Raw genomic sequence first — 23,339 nt, 5'->3', positions numbered from 1 at the left:
CTCCTGCCCTCCGTCCCCACACGTACCCGCGAGGTGGCTTCCAGGGCGATGGGGCTGTGGGGCAGGCGAGTCCTGAAGAGGCGGGAGCCTCTCCCTCAATCACACCGCGTCCTGAAGCAGCCGCCTCAGAAAAAAAAAAAAAAAAGACACAACGGAAACCAGCGGGTCCTGGAGGAAAGAACCAACCCTTTGAGGAGCAGAGGCCTGGCCGTGCGCTGCCCCCGAGCCCCCAGCCACCGGGCCCGCCTGCCGCCGTCGTCTCGGGGCCGCTGCCCCCGTGGTTCTGGGCCGCGTCCCCGCGCGAGGCCCGGCCAGGGGAGGTGGTCACTCTGCTCTCGGCCCCGCCCTCGGACCTCGCCCCAGGCAGCCGTGCGAGCCCAGCCGAGCTGCAGACCCGCGGGCAGGGCCCCTGAGCCCGAGGGCGGCAGCCGCTTCCTGTGCCCGGGGCTTCCTGTTCTGTCTGCGCAAGAAGGGGGGTCCCGGAGGAGGCGCCGAGCAGGGGTTCCCCAAGTCCCGACGTCCCTGTCCCCCGGCACCAGGCCCTTCCCTGGCCCTGGCCTGGGTGTCCTGGCTACACCGTCGTGGTTTCCTGGCCCTGGTCCCTGTGTCCTGAGCCCTTCCCACAGGACCCGGCCAGAGGTCACCCCGGATCAGGCCCCCCGGGACCTCCTTTCACCTCTGAAGACCATGTCCCAGGTGCAGGCGCGCGGAGCTGGGTCAGGGCTGGAGCGATGACTGGGGGACACAGTTCACCCCCCGCGAGCAGGTTGGGAGGTGACTGGGGTGGGGAAGCGGTGGGGGCACCTGTGCTCCCTGGGGGTGACTGCCCGGGGTGCCCTCCAGGGTTGAGCAGGGAGGCCGGTGCTGGCCGCTGGGGACCCTCCCCTGTGGCAGCCTGCCCAGCCCCCCCGCCTGCTTACCTGGGGCTGGAGGCCCCCTCCGCCCTCTGCCCTGTGGTGGGGGACAGAGAAAGGAGCCCGCGGGGTGAGAACATGCACAGGCGGCCAGCGTGGCCTCGGAGTCCTGGCCACAGGCCACCCCAGCTGCGGGTGGGCCTGCTGCCCTGTGCACGCTGCCCGGCCTTCCCCTAGGAGGCCTCGTCCCGGGGACCTGGGGGCCCGACTGGCCGTTCCAGCGATGGGCCCTGTGAAGTCCGGCTGGGCCGCCAGTCCTGCTCTCCAGCAGCCGTTGCCCGCGTGCAAGGTCAGGGCACTGTTCTCTCTGCTCGGGGCCCCGTCCTGCACCCCAGATTTCCTGATGTGCAACCCGTTCACACCTTCTGGAACACACCCATCTTGACAAGCACTGCTCACACCCCCTTCCTGAGGAGACCTCTGACCCCAGCCTCCGAGTGTGCTCCTCCTGAGGGCCCGTTCTGAGATGCTCCTCCTGGGAGTGCTCCTGCTCGGCGTGCTCCCCCTGAGCGTCCCCATTCCTGAGCGTGCTCCCTCCGCCCCCACAGCCCCCGGCATGAGCCCCGCCACCCCTGAAGCTGCCCCCCCACTAGCCCCTCCGCCTCGAGTGTTTCCCAGGTCCCGCCAAGTAGGGCCCTGCGGCGTCCCGGCTGCCGCTCCTCTCCTGCCCCAGGTCCAGGCCGCTGCCCCGGAGCCCGAGGTTTCCCGACGGAGGCCCTGCCGCCGGGGCCACTGAGGTGGGGCTGCCCCTCACAGAGAGGACATGCAGACCCGGGACGGGCTTTGCCACCAGGAACAGAAGCCGCTGAAGGAGTCTGAGCCTAAGCTGAGGCCCCGAGGGAGTCCAGACAGAGGGTTTCAGGGACCCGCATCTTAACCTGCCCCGCCCAGAGGGCAGGGCGTGCGCCAGCTGGAGGCCACCCCCAGACCGCGTCTGTCACTGGGAACCTGCCCCACCGGGCGGCTGTCCCTGGGGATGGCAGATGAGACCGGGGGCCTGGTCACCTCTGGGGGTTGGGCCGAGAGCACCGCGTCCTCCTCGTCCGTCGAGGCGGCCCTGGGCCGGCGTCCTGGGGATCAGGGGAGGGAAGCCAGGGGAGCCTGTTCCCAGGAAGACTAGAGATTCGGCGCAAACGCGGGGAGCTCAATTCATCTGCCTCCTTGACCAAAAGAACTGACTTTTGCTCCCCACACGCTTCGGGGAAGTGAGACGCCGTGGCTGTGGTCGGGGCGGGGGAACCAGCGGCCTGATAAGGGGCCAAGAAAAGGGAACTGGCAGCTGCAGGCCTGTCCACGCGTCAGGATTCAGAGAGAGACTTGAGTGTCCCCCACGACCCGTCCCCCACCCCGACATCGACAGGGCAGGAGCCTCCCCAGGCCACAGCAGGCCCCCCGGGGTCCTGCATGGGGTCCAGGGCAGGGCAGACGGCGGGCCAGGGGCCCAGGGCCGGGCGGAAGGAGGGGTGCAGACCCGGGGAGAGGAGACGCCCTCGTGGCAGCGTGGGGGGCAGGGCAGAGCCGCAGTTTCAGGGAGACAAGGGAGGGCGCTGGCATTTACTCAGTGGACGATTCAGCCGGACTCCCGGCCACGGTCCCGTCTTATCCCCACAGCGTCCGCCGGTCAGTGTCTGGGGCGTGAGGCCACATCAGGCAACGGCCCCCGGGGGTCCCGGCCCTGCCTGGTGACGGGGCCCAATGTCCTGGGCCATCCGGCATCCTGCTCCTGCCGAATTTGAAAGCAGCCTTGTAGGGCCTGGGGTCGTGCGTTCCTCTCGGTCGGTGACTGATCGGGCTGTGTGGACCTTGACGGGGGGCCGGGCTGCCGGAACCAAGCTGGGCCGGGCAGGCGTCGACGTCTGGCAGACCCACACTTCAGTAACGCCTCTGTGGAGGGAGAGCCGGCAGAGCAAGGTGGGGGTGGGCGGGCCTCGGTGAGGACTGCAGGTGCCGGGGGCGGTCACCCTCCTGAAGTGGGCGCCTTCATACAAGTGTCTGAGGAAAGAAGTCTCTGGACCCAAGGAGAATGGGGGATCTCAGAGGCCCCCTGAGTGTCTCCTCAGATTCAGTCTCTGTCCTCAAGAAAGAGCCGTGGAGCAAAGCCAGCTCCTCGCACGGGCGAGACCTTGTTGGCCATGATCTTGAAACGCTGCAACCAAATTTCCTGTCAACCCCCTTGAATGAGCCCCAGTCAGACCCTCAGTCACAAACAACGAAGCACGTGGACCTTCGGGCAACGCGCTTGCTTCTGCTTGTTCTGGAAAGGTGGCCTCCCCCTCAGAGCAGTTCATGGAGAGACATTTCGCAGGGATGCTTCGATCATGGCTCTGAGCTGGATGACGAGCCTGAGACGAGAGGGGTGACGTGGATTCTGTTTAATGGGGAAACTGGGTTCAAGCCAGACAAGCATCCATCGGGGGCCTGGGTGGACCTGGGGTGGGGGGCGGGGGTCGGGGGGTCACCGTCCTGCATGCTCAGGTGAGTGTGGCTGCATTTTCCTCTGCGGTGGAGGCGTCCTCCGTCGGGGCAGCAGTCATTTGGCAGAAACCCACTCTGTGGGCCACCAGTGGGCGCTCGCCTTTCTTCCTGCCGGTGCCCGCAGAAGCAGAACTCACACCCGCCGGGCGCCTTCTCTCCTGCCGCTTCCTGGCGTGAGTTCAGGAGACGCCCGCCCCGCAGGGCGGGCTCTGCCCCACGGGCCGCCGCCAAAGCCCACGGCCCCCACGGCCGAGCGGCAGAGCCTGGGCGCCGGACCATCCCCTTGACGGCTGGGGTGCTGCACCCCACCAGAAAGGCAGGAGGGTGCTTCCCGCCAGGTCCACGAACCTCGGGTCACCGGGGGTCCTCGAGGAGACGAAATTGACCGAAACCTGTAGGGGTGGGGGCTTTCGGAGGGCACAGCGAGGGCGACCGGGGCCGACACTGGCTCTGGACGAGGCCAAGCAGATCGGAAGGCCGTGGCCGCCGCCGCTGGACGCAGCCGGGGTCCGAGAGGGTGCGTGCTGGGACACAGTGTGGTCTGCGCAGGAGACGGAGGGCGAGTTCCAGCCGCCTCCTCACCTGGGGTCTGGCTTCCCTTCTCCACCTGTCACTGGCCCATCTGACCCGTGGGCCCCACCGGGGACGGCTCAGAGGCGGCTCTTGTCTTCTCTGGGGTCTCGCAGAACCCGGGCTTTTCCGGACCAGCGTGTGTGCTCGGCTGTGCCTGCGGCTCTCAGGCCTCAGGGCCCCAGGGACATCAGCAGGGTTTAAACTGCCAGCGGGGGGGCCCATCAGACTTCCCCTGTGCCCCCTGCCGGGGACCAGCCTCCAGCAAAATGTCGTGTCAGGGGTTCCTGAAAGGATGAGTCGGCCTCGGTGACCTGTAAGGGGCTGAAACTGAAGGGCTGAGGGGAAGGGGATGAGGTAGTGAGGAGACACCAACACTTGGATGAGGTGCAAGTATCTTCTGCCGAGAGACTCAGCAGGTCTTTATTTATTCATTTTAGTAAAAAAAAATACATTGTCATGTGTAAAGCAGAAACAATTCGTGTATTTTATTCCCATGGACTGCTGGCTCCTACGGGTCCCAGCTAGACGGTAGCCTTCAAGGTTAATAGATGAAAAACCAGACTAACACTAAATCTTATTTTTTAGCAAGACAATGACCTAAGACCGTGGAGAGCCGCCAGTGCATCCCCATCAGCTAAAGCCTCAGCATCAAGAGACTCTTCTACTCACATGGCCTCAGCCGAGACCAGCAGCTGCTCGGCTCTCAGAACTTTTTCCACCTACAAACTTCTTAACACAGTCAACTTCATTTAAAAACTTTCCTAAGAAACTTCTAAATAAAAGGAACTTCTAAAAAAGCAAAAGAAGGACTTACTATAATAGTTGTGCTGGTTTGCTTGTCAGATATGCACAATAAATCATCTCCCATTGTCAAGTGGGCCAAATTGTGTAGTAACTAATTTCTAAACAGGTAATTTTCCGTGCCAATTGCTTGCAGTCTGCTGATACATATAATTTATAGACTAATGTACTTTTTGGGAAATTTTGTCTCTCTTTATGACCAAGAACAAAAAATGAAGGGATGTTCGATCTTCAGCCCCACGGTGTGAGGCACAAGGAATCTTCAGCCCCACGGTGTGAGGCCCTTTAGCTTCGCTGCTTGCCAGTGTCTTATCTGGCTGGGGCATCAAGGCCTCCTGCAGCACCCCCCAACTCCGCTCGATTGAAGGCCTGTGCGGCCCAGGCAGAGCCGCCAGAGCAGCCGCCGCTGCTGGAGATGCTCACGGACACGCGTCTTAACACTGACAGTGCCGCGGAGTTGGGGTCACACGGATGACGGGGCTGCAGGGGCCGGGGGAACAGCCGTCGGCAGAATCCAGTCCCTGCATGGGGCTGGCTTGGCACCGACCGCTGGACAGTGATGCAGGCCCGGTGCTGTGCACACCCGGGCACACCCGCCGTGCACACCCACACACACCTCCACACCCCCGCACACACCTGCACACACCCGCTCACACGCGCACTCCAGGAGCAGAGACGTTTTACCCCCGGGAGCTAAGGAAACACTTTGCTTGCTGGAAAGGAGCAGACGCCCGCGAAGCAGGCCCACGTCCGCTCGCTGAGCACCAAGCCCGGCCCCCGAGGAGCGGTGACGCCAGAGCAGGCACAGGCGGGCACAGAGCGAGAGCAGGTCCCTGAGTCCACTCACCGGGCCCAGTGGACACAGCAGACAGACGGACAGACAGAGGACGCGGGGCTGAGGCCCGTGCCAGGCGCCGAGAGACCCGTCTGAGCAGACCAGGACCTGGGAGATAGTCAGATAACAGCCGGGAGGAAGATTCTAGAAGGAAGATCGATGGGGGTTAAAGAAATGACCCTGGGAGCAGTCTGCTTCAGAGACGGATGAGAAGTTTTACTTATTTTACACCCAAGTGTTTTTTTTTTAATATTTTTAAAAATATTTCTTTATTTATGTATACACCCTCTGCTGAAGGACACGCCACCCGCCCGCCTCCGCGCTGCCCGAGCTGTGCCCTCCTCAGCCCGCAGAGCCCGGGAGGGGTCTCGCGGCCCCAGCAGATTGTGGGGGATGCCCAGAGGCAGCGGGCGAGGCCTTGGTGTGAACTCTCGGCACCGGCTCCCTGGCCTTTCCTGGCGAGGCCCTGCAGCGCCCGGCCGCGGCCCAGAGCGTCCAGGGACCGCGGGCGTCAGGCCCTCGGGAGACGGCTCTGCAGACGCACGGGAGGACCGCGGGGCACGCGGCCGCTTTACTTTGCGAGTCGGCTACAAACCCCGCGCTGGTGGCCAGTTCACAGAGAGAGGCAGAGCTGACCAGAAGGGCCTGTCCCGAGCCTGGGCTCTCCCCCAGCCCAGCACGGGCCGTCCGCAGGAGGAAGCTTCTAGAAGGAAGATAGATGGGGGTTAAAGAAATGACCCTGGGAGCAGTTTGCTTCAGAGACAAATGAGGAGTTTTACTCATTTTTTTTTTTTAAAGATTTATTTATTTATACAAGCACTGGGCACAGTCAGAAGCGCGGGAGGGTGAGAGAATTCACCAGAGCCAGAGCGGGGAGCAGAGCAGGCAGAAGGACCGAAGGACACTGCTGAGGGGAGCAGCGGGCGGCAGGAGAGGTCTGCGCGCCATGCGGGACCCTCCTCCGGTGGCCGGGGAGCAGCCGGGGATCGAACCGGCGCTGCAGAGTCTGCGGGCAGCTTCACAGCCCAGGGCTCAACCGCTGTGCCACTGGGGAGGCCCAGTTTTACTCATTTTTACACCGAAGTTTTTTTTTTAAGATTTATTTATGCATCCAAGAGCTGGGGACAGGCCAGAGGCAGGGGAGGCTGAGAGGACTCACCAGAGACAGAGGGGGGAGCAGAACGGGCGGACGGACTGAAACACACTGCTGAGGGGAGCCGCGGGGAGACAGGGGAGTCTGCTGCACCCTGCGGTTTCTCTGGCCGCTGGGGGTCAAACTCGGGCTGCAGAGGCCGCGGATGGCCACCTAGTGCGGTGCTCAACCCCTTGTGTCACCAGGGAGGCCCGTACACCCAAGTTTTATTCTCCCCAAGAATTTTTGCAAAATGCCCCAGAGGACAGATCTCTAAACACTGTAAGTCCACAGACAAGATCTTGGGACTCAGGGGGACACCTCGGTTTCTCTGGAGACGGAGGTGCTGCTCTGCTCAGGCCCCTCCTCCTCATCCCTCAGCGCCCTCTGGAGCACGTCTCGGAGGGGGGCCAGGCCCTTGCGCCGCCCATGGCTCCCCACGAAGAAGTAAATGACGGGGTTCACCAGGCAGTTCAGGATTGAGAGGAGGTGGCAGACGGGCAGCAGGATGTAACCGTAGGGCATGGATGGGGAGAGGGCGTGGAACATGTGGACCACTCCGTACGGCAGCCCGAGCAGCAGGAAGGCCAGGACGCTGAGCAGGAGGGTCACGTAGAGCCGGCTGGGCCGGCGCCTCCAGGGGCCGCACTGGACGCGGACGAGCAGCGTCAGGCCCGACGCGCACAGCCCCAGGAAGGTGACGGCCGACGCCCCGTAATAGATGAGCGAGATCTCCCTACATGAGAACCCAACGTAGTCGTCACACAGGAACCCCAGGACCCCCAGGCCCAGGGACAGCGCCCAGATGAGGCCGCACACCACGGAGGAGAGGCGGGCGGGCCGGCGGCACCGGTGCCAGAGGGGCCAGAGCACGGAGACGCAGCGCTCGGCGCTGACGGCCACCAGCAGGCTCAGCCCCGCCAGGTACGAAGGGACGAGCACCACCCCCAGCAGCTTGTGCAGCAGGCGCTCGTGGCAACCCGCCAGGAAAAGCGAGAGCTGCGCGCACAGACCCGCGAGGAAGGCGGCGTCGGCGCAGGCCAGGTGGAGGACGTAGACGGAGAAGGGGGTCCTCTTCCCGCGGAAGCCCAGCAGCCAGATGACGGCCCCGTTCCCCGCCAGGCCGCACGCGCTGACCAGCACCGTCACCAGGGAGCCCGCGTAACCGAGATGGATATAGACCTGGAGATGCTTTTCAGGGGATGTGCTGGTCCGTGTTCTGTTGTCAGACTGAGACCAGGGGCCTGAGCCTGGTGACCAGGTCCCCATTGTGGGAGGGACTCCCAGGCTGGGATCTGAAGACTCAGCCACCATCGCTGGCCCTGGGCAGGCTCACCCTGTGGACCGAGAGGGGGAGGGGCCAGTGCCTCTGTGGTCAGGGGGGCGTCCTTGCCCCAACTCAGCAGCAGACCCCGCACGACACTCGGGGCCACGACTAGGGGAGCCGATGGGGAACCCCAGACCTGCTGTCTACCCAGATGCAGCCCCTACAGCTGGACCGTCCCGACCAGGGTCCAGTCTCTCCTGGCCCCCGAGAGGTCCTGCCCCGTCTCCCCAGGGCCCGGACAGAGCCTGGGCCGGCGCCCCTCACTGGCTGCACCAGGCTGGGTCCCGCGGTCCCGGGGTCAAGTCTCCCTCGGCTCGGCTCCTCCACACGCCTCTTCCCTGCAGGGTCCTGTGGGCGTGACAGCAGGTGACAAGGGACAGCGCATTAAACCCCCGTGAGAGCTGCGGACACGGTGACATCTGCCTCAGCACAGCGACAAAAGCCTCAGTGTGTTGCTGTCGTGAGACCAGCGTGGGGTGTTCACACCAGGGGTCTCAGCACACCAGGCTCAGGTGCACACACACACCCACACACGCACACCCACACACGCACACCCACACCCACACACCCACACACTCACACCCACACACTCACACTCACACCCACACACTCACACTCACACACACTCACGTATCCCAGCCTCATCTCTGAATGCACGGAAGCGCCCATTGTCCCCGGCCGGCGTCGGGTCCCGGTGTCGCCAGCCTTGCTGCCGAGGGGGCCGCTCCTGAACGCCCACTGTTGGGTCCTTTGCCGGCAGCGTCCCGGAAAAACACCGCCTGTTAATATTCCACTGATTCTGACGTCCCTCAGCCCCACGAGCACTGGCACCCTCGCAGCCACCTGGGCCCGGAGGGGTTCCGTGTGACACCGACCCTCTGGGAGGCTGGACAAGGGATCTGGCGTGAGGCTCTTTGGGGGCACGAATCCCACCCGACGCGGCTCCGTGTCCGAGCATCAGCTCGGGGGCACTCGCTCGAGTCCAGCATCTGTCCTGGGCACTCGCCCTGGAAATGACCCCAGCATCACCTTGAGCCCACCTTGTCCCAGATGCCCCCTGGCTGAGTCACCTCTGGGGGGCTCTGGGGTTCCCCGAACCCTGGTCTCCATGCCTCCTTGTTCCCCTCACAGCGACCTGATGTATGTCATTTCCTTTCTGGGGAAGCCACTGGGACACCCCAAGTTAACCCCTTCCCAGCCCACCTCTGTGTCCACGGGTTGCTCTCAGGACGGGTAAGAAGCCAAGGGGGAGAGAAAGTGCTGGAGTCCAGTGCTGACGGGGAGCCCTTGGGGTCCCCAAGACCCTCAGAGGATGAGGGGTCCCTGCCTCTGTCCCCAGAGTCCTCCTGTCCATGTCCAGGGGACAAACAAACCCAACCCTCCTCCCGGGCCCTGGAACAGCCACAGCAGCGGGGCTAGAGGAAAGGACACCCTCAGACCCAGCCTGCAGATGAGGGTGGGGGGCCTTCGGGAAGGAGGGGCCGGTCAGGTCAGAGCAGAGGGAACTCGGCCATGGCCTCTCACCTGGTCGCCTCCAGAGCCGGCACCCTGAGGCGGGGCCAGGGGCGTCTCCGGGGCTGGCGGATCGCGAGCTGAGTCCACCGCGGGCTCGGAGGGGCCTCCAGCTGCTCCCCGGGGTCGGTGCTGCCTGCAGGCCTAGGACCCGGTACTGGGCGGGTCAGCGAACTCCTGCTCTTATGCTCCTCGACACGTGTCTCCGCGGGAGCCCCCGGGCCCCTGGGAGCTGAGCTGTGCCGTCCTGGTCTTCTCTGGAAGCTTCTCAGGGGAGAGCGCCCTCCCCCTGCCCGTAATTGCATGAAACCGCAGCGCGGCCTCAGGTGCCGGGATGGCGTCTGCACTCAAGTCTAGCAGCCACTTCCCCGTGTGGGCACGGCCCCGCCGAGCTGGGAAACCTCTGCCCACTCCTGGCCGTCTCCACCCGGGGAGCTGACCGGGCTGTCAAGCGGGCGGGTGACTTAGCGTGGCGGGGGCGAGGGAAGCCGCCGGACCTGCCTCAGGCGCCCGCTCCTCTTTCGGGCCTCCGTGGCCCCACGTGGGCTGGAGCAGGGAAACGTGTCCCCGGGGGGGCCCGGACCCCGGAGAGGCCTGAGTTCCAGGAGGGGCCGAGAACATTCTCCCGCGGGCGGAGGCGAGGGCGCGGGCAGCGAGGCCCCTGCATGTGCCCAGCGCCCGGAGTTCCTGGGTCCCCACAGTCGGCAGCGAATCACGCGTCACCCTGAAGAGCGCTGCGGGCACCTGGAGCCGCGGGGCAGACACCACACGCCCGGAGCCCCTCGAGCCTCACCGGCGGCCGCGGAGGCGCAGGAGCTGAGCGCGGAGCATCCCCGACCCGGGCTCAGAGCAGCGGGAGGGACCAGTGTTTCCAGGACGGTGTCCCCCCGAGAGTGGCGCCCGCCCCGCGGTGGCCCATGCCTGCCCCGCCGGGAATGAGCCGGGGGCCTGATGGTCAGTGAGGAGCCGGGGAGGACAGGCCTGGACGCTCAGCAGAGTGGGGGCCCCTGGGTCGGCCACCCCCTTCCCCCGGGACAGACCTGCAGCCGAGGGCAGAGAGCGCCTCTCACGCCTGTGTTCCTGGGGAGCCCCCGTCCCCTCAGCGCTTTGTAGCAGAGAAATGAGGGGAGCATGAGGGGACGTGCAGCCCAGGGGGCTGCTCCTGCCCTGCCCCCTCCAGTGTCCGGTCCTCCCAGGTCCGCCCTGTTGCCTGGGGACCCCGTCCTGACACTCCGGACAGCTGGGCACGCTGCTGGGGCGACGCCTGTCTCCGGTGCGGCCCTCTGGCTCAGCCACGGCTCTGCCCGCGGGCCTTCCCAGGTCGCGGACGGGTCGCTGCCCCGGGACCATGGCTCAGCCGGGAGAAGGCGCCCCCACCCAGGTGTCTGCGGGGAGGGACCCCTGGGGGGGAGCGCAGCGCCGTGGGGGACACAGACAGAGAGAGCCGCGGACGCTCGTGCCCGCGCGGGGCCGGCATCGGGACAGAGGTGCGGATGCCCCTCAGCGGCAGACCCCGGGGATCAGACGACGGGGGCCGCGTGCTGGTGAGGATCTTCGGGTACGGGGGGGGCGGGACCCTGGGTGGTACAGGTGAGACCCTGGATTGTCCATCGTGGCAGCGGGGACGTCGCCATCACGCTGCCGTGTGACATGAGAGATCAGGAGCAGGTGAATAAAGGATGAATTTCAATTATTATTTCTCAGCGAGAAAAGGAAGAGTTTGGAGAGAGAGAAGCTTCGAGGCCGGGACGGGGAGACCAGGACGACGCACAGCAGGAAGGATTTCTGCACCCGAGTGTCCGTGGGGGGCGCAAGGAAAGATAAAGGCCCGGGGCGCCCGGAGGCTCCGGGGCAGCTTCGTCCTGCGCTGCGCGGGGGGACGGGATCGCCGCGGCCGGAGAGCGGAGAGCAGAGCTGTGCTGCGCCCCCAGAGCTGCGCTGCGACCCCACGGTGGGCCCAGGGCGGCTGCGGCCTGGACTCTGAGGATGTTCCCGCCCAGGTCAAGGCCCCCCTTGCTGCCGCTCAGCCGGAGGGGCCCTCAGCTCACAGGACCTGGGGCCTCACAGAGCAGGGAGCAGGAGGAGGCCCAGAGAAGGGGATGGTCGTGGGTTGAGAGTCCCTCAGTCCACGGGCTCTGTCCGGAACCTGCAGACTCGGGGGCTCAGAGGAGTTTGTGTGACACTGTCCCTCCACGAGCCCAGGCGAGGGCATCTGGGGTGGGCCTGCTTTGAGGGGACGAATCTCACCCCACTGGGCCTTGTGTCTGAGCATCAGCTCAGGGGGCACTCGCTCGAGTCCAGCATCTGTTCTGGGCGCTCGCCCTGGAAATGACCTCAGCATCGTGAGACCCCATGCCCTGGATACCACCTGTGCCCTGTGTCACCTCTGGGGGCTCAAGGGTTCCCTGACCTGTGGTCTCCAACCCCCGCTCCCCTGACAGCCACCTGGCATGTATGTCATTTCCTTTCTGGGGAAGCCACTGGGACACCCCAAGTTAACCCCTTCCCAGCCCACCTCTGTGTCCACGGGGTGCTCTCAGGACGGGTTAGAAGCCAAGGGGGAGAGAATGTGCTGGGGTCCAGTACTGACGGGGAGCCCTTGGGTTCCCCAAGACCCTCAGAAGATGAGGGGTCCCTGCCCCTGTCCCCAGAGCCCTCCTGTCCATGTCCAGGGGACAAACAAACCCAACCCTCCTCCCGGGCCCTGGAGCAGCCACAGCAGCGGGGCTAGAGGAAAGGACACCCCTCAGGCCCAGCCTGCAGATGAGGGTGGGGGGCCTTCGGGAAGGAGGGGCCGGTCAGGTCAGAGCAGAGGGGACACGGCCATGGCCTCTCACCTGGTCGCCTCAGAGCCGGCACCCTGAGGCGGGGCCTGGGGCGTCTCCGGGGCTGAAGGGACGCGGGCTGAGTCCACTGCGGGTTCGGAGGGGCCTCCAGCTGCTCCCCGGGGTTGGTGCTGCCTGCGGGCCGAGGACCCGGTTCTGGGCGGGGCAGGGACCTCCTGCTCGTCACGTGTCTACGCAGGAGCCCCCGGGCCCCTGGGAGCTGGGCTGTGCCGTCCTGGTCTCTGGAGGCGCCTCGGTGGAGCGGGCACCCGCCAAGCCCCTAACTGTCTGAAACCACAGCACGTTGCTCAGGTAGCCGGAGAGGAATCTGAGTTGATGTCTAATAAAATCTTCAATCTTTTGAAGAAAAGAGTGACTGAGGTTCAAGGCTGCTGAAATATCTGTCTTTCCAATCTGTGTTGACCCCTGGGCGGGACCCCGCGGGCAGGGAGGGGAGGGACGCGGGAGGGCAGAGCCTGTCCGCCCCGGGACCTGCTCTCAGCTCCTGGCTGCTCTCCCGGGCTCCGGGCCCCACACTCGGGCCCCTGCCTCAGGGCCTTTGCACGCGCTGCTCCTGCCCACGCAGCGGCCTCCCTGGGGCTTCCCCCAGGAGCCTCCCCCTTCCCGCCTGCACCCCGTCAGCCTTGAGCCCCGGCCGCTGCCTCCCTCTGCTCTTTCTCCCCAGCAGAGGCTCCTCGTCCCCGGCCTGTCCCCGTGTGTCCTCCGGGCGGCTGTGCCCATCAGGAGGGCCCAAGGGCGCGTCTGAGCCAGTAGCTGAGCTGGAGCCGGAGTCAGAGAAGGACCCTGAGCTGTGGGAAGAGACCTCGGGGTCGGGGTGAGTCGCGCGTGACCTCTGGGGCGTGACCTCTGTGCGTCCTCCTGCCCTCGGGATGTCCTCTCAGAGTCGCCGCCCGTCCTGCTCGTCGCACCTGCTGTTCGGGACGGCCTGTCCCTGGGGCCTCCTAGTCCCGGGTCCAGCAGCTGCGGGGAGCGACAGGAGGAGCAGGTGTCTGCACCCGCCTGGCCTGCAGGTGAGACGGCTGTGCTTGAAGCAGATCCCGGGACTCTGACCCTCGTGGCCCTCACTTTCAGCCCCAGCCCCTGGCCTCCGCGCCGGGCAGGGAAACGCTCCAGTGTCAGCGTTTCCACCCCAGTGAGTCTGTGCTGAGGCGACTCGACCCCAGGCCCCGTCACTCCGCCCTCCCAGGAACGTCTGCAGCAGCCCCGGGTTGTCCTGGCCTCAAGCTCAGGATGTGCCCGTCAGAGCAGGGACCCGTGACCCCCGGTGTGGGGGGGATGCCCCAGCCCGGGCCGCCCGGGGTGCGTCTGCCAGCTTCATGCTTCGTCACAGTCACGGGCTCTGGGCTTGGTTAGATTTTATTTCCATTTTTTTCTTTTTGATGAGAGTTTTTATTGGACAGGGTCACGAGCAGCTGAGGAGAAGAACCAAGTATCATCACCACCAATATCAAAATCGCTCTGTACCCGGATCCCCCGCGGGGCTTAGCTGGGGACACTGGTCACCTAACACCAAACGCGCCTGAGTGTCCATCCACGGCCTCGGGGGCACACGCTTGAGAAATGCACAAACACTCTGAGAAAGTGCTTCCTGGGTGTTCAGAGAGCCGGAGTGACCAGTCTCCAGACCGTCTCCCCTGGCGAGCGGCGCCCGCCCCATAATGGCCCATTACTGCCCCTCCCGGGTAGGAGCCGCGGGGCCTGATGGTCAGGGCTGTGCTGATGGACACTGGGGCTGTGCGGCATGTTTAGATTTTATTTCCTTTTTTCCTTCTGAAGATGTGTCTGCATTAGATACGCCGTGACTAGCAGTGAGCAGGTCAGCCGTCGTGGTCAGAGGCAGCGTCATTATTTCTGGCAGGACCCCCCTCACGCTCACCCCGAGACAGAAACACCTGACACCAAACACACCCTGAGGCGCAGGAGCTGAGCGCGGAGCATCCCTGTCCCCCGGGGCTCAGAGCAGCGGAAGTGACCAGTGTTTCCAGGATGGTCTCCCCCAGAGAGCGGCGCCCCCGTAATGGCCCATTAACGCCCCGCCAGGAAGGAGCCTCCAGCCTGCTGGTCAGTGAGGAGCCGGGGAGGACAGGCCTGGATGCTCAGCAGAGTGGGGGCCCCTGGGCCGGCCGCCCCCTCCCCCGGGACAGACCTGCAGCCGAGGGCAGAGAGCGCCTCTCACTCTTGTGTTCCTGGGGAGCCCCCGCCCCCCCCAGGGCTTTGCAGAGGAGGCCGCAGTATGGACATGAGGGGAGGTAGGGGTGGGGGCTGCCCCTGCCCCCACAGGGCTCATCCCTGGGCACCACCTGTGTGTGGAGACGCTGCACATTGGTGCTCTGGCCAAGCCCCTCAGGGCAGCCCGGGCCACCGGGGTGTGCACGGTTGAGCCTCACTGGTCGTCACTGGGCGGAAGGCGCTCCGCGGGGAGTGCAGCTGCAGTCAGGGGCTCCCGCTGCCTCCTCGCTTCGGCGCAGACAGGCAGAGATCAACTTTGAAAAGCAGGTTTCAAGGCCCACTGCGTGCCGGCGAGGAGACCACGCGATGTGCGGGTGCCAGCGGGTGCCAATTCATCCCCGGGGGCAGCTGCTCCCGGGAGGGCCGGGGCCAGCACAGAGGCCCCTGCCCGGGCTGGTGCTGTGGGGACGGTCACCGGACAGCACGTGGGGGGGCGATCAGGGCAGCTCTCGGGGAGGGCAGGGACCCGGCAGCACCCCCTTGGCAGACCAGAGGGCAGGGGCTGGGGCCGGGGCACCCAGGGCGTCACTGAGGCAGGAACCCTAAGTGAGCAGGATGAGGGTAGAGAAGAGGCATTTCAGGGGAAGCAGCAGGTTCTCGGGCCGCGAAGGAGGGACAGGACTGGGCATTTCTTCTCCTCACCGCCGGGGCGGCGATGGCGGAGTCCACAGCCTTGCTCATTCCTTTCACACTGAGCCCACAGTCTGCACGAGGAGAGTGAGGAATCCTGGCACCGCCCGCCCCCTCTGTGTCCAGCAGGCCTCGGAGGCCCTCCTGCGGACAACCCAAGGGAGCCCAAGGGAGCCACTCAGCTGGCCAACTTGTGGGACGTGTGACCCCAGAGCAGCGTCCAGCAATGGACAGGAGGCCGCTCAGCTTTCCACCAGCCCCTCCGGCCTGGGTTTCAGGACAGTCTTTAACAACTTTGCATGAATTTATTATTAGCTTTGGCCTCAGCTGCCGTAACACAGATGCCCCCAGATGCCGGCGACCGGGGACTGGCCGTGTCCACGATGCCTGGAACGGCACAGGTCAGGCGGGGACGGCGCAGGTCAGGCAGGGACTGCTGCGGCCGGCTCAGGACTGAGCTGGCCTGGGCTGCGCCGTCCCGTGAGTGCTCGTGGGGGCGACAGGAGGGGACAGGCGCCGCCCTTGGGGGCCTGAGTAGGGCAGGCCGAGCCTCCCACTGCGCTGTGCCCATGCTGGCTCCACGGGGCCGGGCTCCGGGGGCCAGCGCCAGGCCCAGCAGATACTCAGGTCCGCTGTGATGTCAGGAAAGGACAGCGGACTCGGAGAGGACCGCTTGCGCCATGCCTTGTCCCCAAAGTACCCAGCCCGCCCCACGCACAGCACGAGGCCCTCCCCCGCAGAGGTGCGGAAACACCCGCAATCGCCCGGCGGCGTGTCTGGCACGGGGGCCCACGTTCCTCACCAGCTCCCTGTGCAGCCTGCCCTCCAGTGCCCGCCGAGGGCCCGGCCGAGGCCCAGGGAACACACAGCGGCACCGCTTCCAGCGACGACCAAATCCTGCTCCCGGGGTGATCATGGAGCCCCCCACACCCCACAAGTGGTAATATATAGAGAGATTTTCATGGAGTCTGACTGACCTCACGGGAGGAACCTGCAATCCACTGTTTCCAGAGGCTCAGGCCATGCCCTTGGGGTCAGCCCCCGACACCCCAAGGGATCGTCCACCCGTGGGAGGAGGCACCTCCAGGCCTTTGCTGCTTGCTGGGCCAGTGTCAAAGGGCAGGACCTTTCCAGTAACCACACAGACGGGCCGATGTCTGAGCCCCTGCCTGCCACTCCGGCCCCCGCAGCCGCCCGGGAGCATCTTCCTGCAGCTGCCGGACCCGGGACTAGGAGGCCCCAGGGACAGGCCGCCCCGACCAGCAGGTGCGAACCAGCAGGACGGGCGGCGTCTCTGAGAGGACATCCCGAGGGCAGGAGGACGCACAGGGTCACGCGCCCCAGACGTCACGCGCTGACTCACCCCGACCCCGAGGTCTCTTCCCACAGCTCAGGGTCCTTCTCTGGCCCCGGCTCCAGCTCAGCTACCGGCTCAGCCCTCCCGCGTCCCTGCTCCTACTTGGACAGAGGATCAGCTCGTGTTGATCATGGGATCATGGAGAGAGCCAGATATCTCAGCCCGTCCGTGGCAGACAACGTATTTCATTTACGGTATCTTGACGTGGTTTAATTACAAATAAATGAAGATTCATCTCTGAGTATCTGATCTCTACTCTGCGGTTTCTTATAATTAGGGGTGTGGCGAGTGCACTCTCCCCTGAGAAGCTTCTAGAAAAGACCAGGAGGCACAGCTCAGCTCCCAGGGGCCCGGGGGCTCCGCGTAGACACGTGACGAGGAGCATAAGAGCAGGAGGTCCCTGCCCCGCCCAGAACCGGGTCCTCGGCCCGCAGGCAGCACCGACCCCGGGGAGCAGCTGGAGGCCCCTCCGAGCCCGCGGTGGACTCAGCCCGCGACCCGCCGGCCCCGCAGACGCCCCAGGCCCCGCCTCAGGGTGCCGGCTCTGAGGCGACCAGGTGAGAGGCCATGGCCGTGTCCCCTCCTCTCTGACCTGACCGGCCCCTCCTTCCCGAAGGCCCCCCATCCTCAGGCCCATCCCAGCTGCCCCAAAGGGCAGGGCACCCCGTGGGTGCAGGGCCTGTGTTGTCCTGGGCGTTCTCCCTCCTCTGCCTGCTGATGGAGACTCGGTCTTTCCGGTCTCCTGGCTGCTGGTGTTCGCTGCCGCGAGCAGCCCTCCGGGGAGTGGTTTCCTCTCTCTGACTACGGCCCAGGCGAGCCCCGCTGCCCGGTCCTTAAAGAGCCTGCACGGCGCGACCGCGGCCTCGCTCACACTCCCCACGGCGCTCGGGGCCTGTCTGTGCAAACACACTTTAGAGGTTCCCGTCATTCTCAGCCACAGGTCGAGGTGGGCAGGGGCCTAGACCACCAGATCACTAAGGGGGGGCCGCACCCCGGCCCTTAGAGCCTCAATGGAAAGAAACGGACGGCCCCAGCCAAGACGCGCCTCTTCCTTCGGGAGCTGAACTTGAGCCCAGCACCGGCTCTTCCCTGGGCTGTGGCCACGGGTGGGCTGGACTCACCCCTGCAATCAAGAGAGGCACTTCCTTCAATACACCTGGAGGGTGGTGGGTGGAGGGTGGGTGGAGGGTGGGTGGTGGGTGGGTGGGTGGAGGGTGGTAAAGGATGGGGGGTGGGTGGAGGGTGGGTAGGTGGAGGGTAAGTGGGTGGTGGGTGGAGGGCGGGTGGAAGGTGGTGAAGGGTGGGTGGTGGGTGACAGGTGGGTGGGTGGAGGGCAGGTGGAGGCTGGTGAAGGGTGGGGTGGGTGGAGGGGGCGGGTGGACACATGACAACATGGACGACAGAATGACGGGGATGTGGTCATGTAAACGCAGAACACATGCATTGCACTTAGAGTACACTCACACGTGTCATCCAAAATTCTGCCCCCTCCACACATGCACACACATGCACGCACACGCACACACAGTGCCCAGGGCTGGAGCTGGGCCCAGAGGCCTGTCCGCAGGGAGGGTGCTCACGCGGGCGTGCGGGGCGCTGCTTCCTCTCGCACGCCCGTGGCTGGGTGAGCAAAGCCTCCGCCCCGATGTTCTCAGAGACTGTCGTGGGCAGGCGTGGGGGTTGGTGCTGGGAACCCCATCCTCTTGGGCTCCTCCTCCTACCCAGGTGTCCCTGGCTCCAGGCGTGGCAGTGGGGGGCGGGGAGCACAGCTGCCGGGACCCAGAGGAGGGCAGCCCGGACCCTGCCAGGAGGGCAGCACTGACCCCGGGAAGAGGGCGGCCTCAACCCCGCCAGGAGGGCAGCGCTGTCCCGCCCAGCGCGGAGGGAGGGCACAGGCAGGGGGGCAGCAGCCTCCACGCCCCGGGCCTGCGCGCTGTCCCCGCAGAGCGGCCACGTCAGCCTGAGGCTCCGGGGTCCCCTGGAGTCCCGGGATTGGGGATCTGGGGACCCGGCTCGAGGAGTGAGGACCCCGGGGCCTGTGCCCGTGGGGGGCGCAGGGGGCCTGCGGGCGAGGCCTCACTCTCTCCCCTCAGGACAGGGCTGTAATGGAATCACGAGTGTCCCCAAATGCAGGTGTTTCTTGTCAGACCCCAAGCGGCCAGTGGGCTCCGGGGCGCGGGGACGTGGCTGGCCAGGCTGTCGGGGCGGGGGTGCAGGGGAGGCCGTGGAGACCGTGCCTGCGCCCACGGGGCCGCCCGCCGGACCATCCACCTGCGAGTGTGCCGGGTCGGGGAGACCCCGGCTCGGCCAGGCAGTGTTTCGGTTCCCCTGGCCCAGCCGAGCCCAGCAGCGATAGGTCATGGCAGGCCGGGGCCAGCGCCCAGTGGGCCCTCGGCGATGGCCTCAGGGAGCCCGGCGGGGAAGGGCCCGCGGCCTGCAGCCAGGAACCAGCGGGGACGCCGCGTCCACTGCAGAGCCAGGCCCCGCGGTGCGGGAGCCCGTGGACCGGGTGGAGAGTGGGGGGCAGCGGGTCTGCGGCTGCTGCACTGGGGAGCCTGGCCCCGCGGGTACTGGTGAAGGGGGACGGCGGTGCGTGTGGCGCCCCTACAGGGCCCACGTGCAGAGGCCGCCCCTTCCAGGATGGGGGCGCAGGGCCCGAGGCCGGCTCCTCGGGCCGGTCGCTGACTGTGACAGAAACAGTTTTTCACCTCAAAGTTTCTCAGTGATGTCTGTGGGTCAGTGTCAGCATCTAAGGAAGGTCAGCGCAGCCGGGCCAGACCCGGGGCAGCGAGAGCTCGGAGGGGGCTGCAGCCCTGGGCGGTCGTAGCCCCCATCCCCGGCATCGCCCCTTCCCAGTGGTGCTGGGGTCCACTCCGGCCCCCTACGTTGCGAATGGATGCGGCATCGAAGGAAATAGCGGGTGTGAAAATGTCAAAGCTTTACCGTGCTGGTTTTGGTGATAAATTTGTAAATTAATTTGTGGTCGAATGGACGTGCCCGCGACACATCCGCTCGCAGGTGCGCTGCGTCTCGCGCCGAGATCTCAAGCTCATCTTTTCAACAGGACCCGGAGCAATAATTCTGTGCCGGCCTCAGCGCGCCGTCCAGCTGGAATCATAAATAAAATTCCAGCGGGGACAGAGAAGGGGCACCCGAGGGGCCGGCAGAGGCTGGGCAGAGGACCCGCATCTCCGACGACGGCCTGAGGAGCCCCCAGAAGAGGACCCTGCGGCTCTGTAGTGGGGGCCCACAGAGTGCGGGTCAGAGGTGGGCGCCCCAGGAATCACCTAAGGGCAATGAGCTGTGAGAGGAGCCGGGGTTAAGAAGACCATGGGCCAGGGGGGCCACAGAGGGGCCCCAGGGATGACACAGGACACAGGTGGCATCTGGGACAGAGATGGGGTCACGGTGATGCTGGGGTCATTTCCAGGACGAGTGTCCGGAACAGATGCTGGACTCGAGCTAGTGCCCGCCGTGCTGATGCTCAGATCCAGGGCCCAGTGGGGTGGGTTGTGTCCTCCCCAACAGCTGCACCCCCAGGTGCCCACGCCTGGCCTCCTGGAGGGACAGTGTCGCACAAACCCCTCTGGGCCCGGGTTCTGCGGGGGTGACGGTCAGTGATCATGGAATTGAATCAAAGCAATTAAGTCTAATTCTTCAATGAAGACATACCAGGGAGAGGACTAAGATGTTCCATGTACTACCTGAGAAGGACTGGATCAGGGTGCGAGAGGGAGCACCCAGTCTTGCCCTGGTACCCATGGAAATCTCACACTCGGGAGTCATTATGCTGGGTGTGGGGGCGGGTGGTGTCCGAGGGACTGTGCTGGAGCAACGCGGCAGCTCTGATGCTCAGTTTAAGCCTTATGAACGGGTAAGACACACAGACATGGGCGACATTTCTGTGTCCAGATTATGATCTTATTAATACTCAGTCTTTATTAAATGTTCTTTCAGTTTTTAATATTTTTATATTGATCAAAAATGTGCAGGACCCTGCAGGGAAGAGGCGTGTGGAGGAGCCGAGCCGAGGGAGACCTGACCCCGGGACTGCAGGACCCAGCCTGGTGCAGCCAGTGAGGGGCGCCGGCCCAGGCTCTGTCCGGGCCCTGGGGAGACGGGGCAGGACCTCTCGGGGCTCAGGAGAGACTGGACCCTGGTTGGGACGGCCCAGCTGTAGGGGCTGTGTCTGGGTGGACAGCAGGTCCTGGGGTCCCCCCATCGGCTCCCCTGGTCCTGGCCCCGAGTGTCGTGCGGGGTCTGCTGCTGAGTTGGGGCAGGGACACCCCCTGACCTCAGAGGCACTGGCCCCTCCCCCCTCTCCGTCCACAGGGTGAGCCTGCCCAGGGCCAGCGATGGCGGCTGTGCCCTTAGACCCCAGCCTGGGGGTCCCTCCCACCCCGGGGACCTGGTCATCAGGCTCAGGTGATGGGTCTGGGTTTCAGCCCATGGGACGACCTGATGCGCCTCAACTCTCCTACCCGATACTCTCTTTGCCAGAAATACTAAAATTGGAAAACGAAACGGTGAACGGCAGCCGCGTGGAGATTTCGCCGCTGATTTCCCTTCCCTTCAACGCGGTCTCCCTGCTGACCCTCCTGGTGGGCCTGTGCGGCCTGGCGGGGGACGGGGCCGTCATCTGGCTGCTGGGCTTCCGCGGGAAGAGGACCCCCTTCTCCGTCTACATCCTCCACCTGGCCTGCGCCGACGCCGCCTTCCTCGCGGGTCTGTGCGCGCAGCTCTCGCTTTACCTGGCGGGTTGCCACGAGCGCCTGCTGGACCACCTGCTGAGGGCGGTGCTCGTCCCTTCGTACCTGGCGGGGCTGGGCCTGCTGGTGGCCGTCAGCGCCGAGCGCTGCGTCTCCGTGCTCTGGCCCCTCTGGCACCGGTGCCGCCGGCCCGCCCGCCTCTCCTCCGTGGTGTGCGGCCTCATCTGGGCGCTGTCCCTAGGCCTGGGGGTCCTGGGGGTCCTGTGTGACGACTACGTTGGGTTCTCATGTAGGGAGATCTCGCTCATCTATTACGGGGCGTCGGCCATCACCTTCCTGGGGCTGTGCGCGTCGGGCCTGACGCTGCTCGTCCGCGTCCAGTGCGGCCCCTGGAGGCGCCGGCCCAGCCGGCTCTACGTGACCCTCCTGCTCAGCGTCCTGGCCTTCCTGCTGCTCGGGCTGCCGTACGGAGTGGTCCACATGTTCCACGCCCTCTCCCCATCCATGCCCTACGGTTACATCCTGCTGCCCGTCTGCCACCTCCTCTCCGCCCTGAACTGCCTGGTGAACCCCGTCATTTACTTCTTCGTGGGGAGCCACGGGCGGCGCAAGGGCAGAGCCCCCCTCCGAGACGTGCTCCAGAGGGCGCTGAGGGATGAGGAGGAGGGGCCTGAGCAGAGCAGCACCTCCGTCTCCAGAGAAATCGAGGTGTCCCCCTGAGCCCCAAGATCTTGTCTGTGGACTTACAGTGTTTAGAGATCTGTCATCCTGGGCATTTTGCAAAAATTCTTGGGGAGAACAAAACTCGGGTGTATGGGCCTCCCTGGTGACACAAGGGGTTAAGCACCGCACTATGTGGCCATCCGCGGCCTCTGCAGCACGAGGTTGATCCCTGGCCGGCCAGAGAAACCACAGGGCGCAGCAGACTCTCCTGTCTCCCCGCGGCTCCCCTCAGCAGTGTGTTTCAGTCCGTCCGCCCGTTCTGCTCCCCACTCTGTCTCTGGTGAGTCCCCTCACCCTCCCCTGCCTCTGGCCTGTCCCCCAGCTCTTGGATGCATAAATAAATCTTAAAAAAAAAAAAAACACTTCTGTGTAAAAATGAGTAAAACTGGGCCTCCCCAGTGGCACAGCAGTTGAGCGCTGGGCTGTGAAGCTGCCCGCAGACTCTGCAGCGCCGGTTCGATCCCCGGCTGCTCCCCGGCCACCGGAGGAGGGTCCCACATGGCGCGCAGACCTCTCCTGCCGCCCGCTGCTCCCCTCAGCAGTGTCCTTCGGTCCTTCTGCCTGCTCTGCTCCCCGCTCTGGCTCTGGTGAATCCTCTCACCCTCCCGCGCTTCTGACTGTGCCCAGGGCTTGTATAAATAAATAAATCTTTAAAAAAAAAAAATGAGTAAAACTCCTCATTTGTCTCTGAAGCAAACTGCTCCCAGGGTCATTTCTTTAACCCCCATTGATCTTCCTTCTAGAAGCTTCCTCCTGCGGACGGCCCGTGCTGGGAAGGGGAGAGCCCGGGCTCGGGACAGGCCCTCCGGTCAGCTCTGCCTCTCGCTGTGAACTGGCCACCAGCGCGGGGTTTGTACCCGACTCGCAAAGTAAAGCGGCCGCGTGCCCCGCGGTCCTCCCGTGCGTCTGCAGAGCCGTCTCCCGAGGGCCTGACGCCCGCGGTCCCTGGACGCTCTGGGCCGCGGCCGGGCGCTGCAGGGCCTCGCCAGGAAAGGCCAGGGAGCCGGTGCCGAGAGTTCAGACCAAGGCCTCCACCTCTGCCTCTGGGCATCCCCCACACTCTGCTGGGGCCACGAGACCCCTCCCGGGCTCTGCGGGCTGAGGGGGCACAGCTCGGGCAGCGCGGAGGCGGGCGGGTGGCGTGTCCTTCAGCAGAGGGTGTGAGCGGATAAGGGCCAGCGATGGCCAGAGAGGCCCGGCAGAGGCAGGGCAAGGAAAGGACGTGATGACGCTCGCCTGGCCCGCCTGGCCCACCTGGGCACCTGACCGAAGTGTG

The 23,339-nt window shown here is 65.3% G+C and overlaps 2 protein-coding genes across 2 annotated transcripts; one reads left to right on the top strand and one right to left on the bottom strand.

Moving 5' to 3' along the window:
* Positions 1 to 7,039: 7,039 nt before the first annotated feature.
* LOC119248794 (mas-related G-protein coupled receptor member X4-like) lies at positions 7,040 to 8,044 on the bottom strand. The gene has a single exon (XM_037515672.1). It carries the CDS (start codon positions 8,042 to 8,044, stop codon positions 7,040 to 7,042), a length of 1,005 nt encoding a protein of 334 aa, XP_037371569.1.
* A 12,942-nt stretch (positions 8,045 to 20,986) lies between these two features.
* LOC119248793 (mas-related G-protein coupled receptor member X4-like) lies at positions 20,987 to 22,060 on the top strand. Its single transcript, XM_037515671.1, has one exon. The coding sequence runs from the start codon at positions 20,987 to 20,989 to the stop codon at positions 22,058 to 22,060; it is 1,074 nt and encodes a 357-aa protein (XP_037371568.1).
* Positions 22,061 to 23,339: the final 1,279 nt, after the last annotated feature.

Source organism: Talpa occidentalis, unplaced genomic scaffold, assembly GCF_014898055.3.
Source record: "Talpa occidentalis isolate TD23 unplaced genomic scaffold, MPIMG_talOcc4v2.1 talOcc4.17, whole genome shotgun sequence".
Lineage (NCBI taxonomy): Eukaryota > Metazoa > Chordata > Mammalia > Eulipotyphla > Talpidae > Talpa > Talpa occidentalis.
The sequence above is the reverse complement of the archived record's forward strand: the minus strand, read 5'-3'. Positions and strand labels throughout refer to the sequence as shown.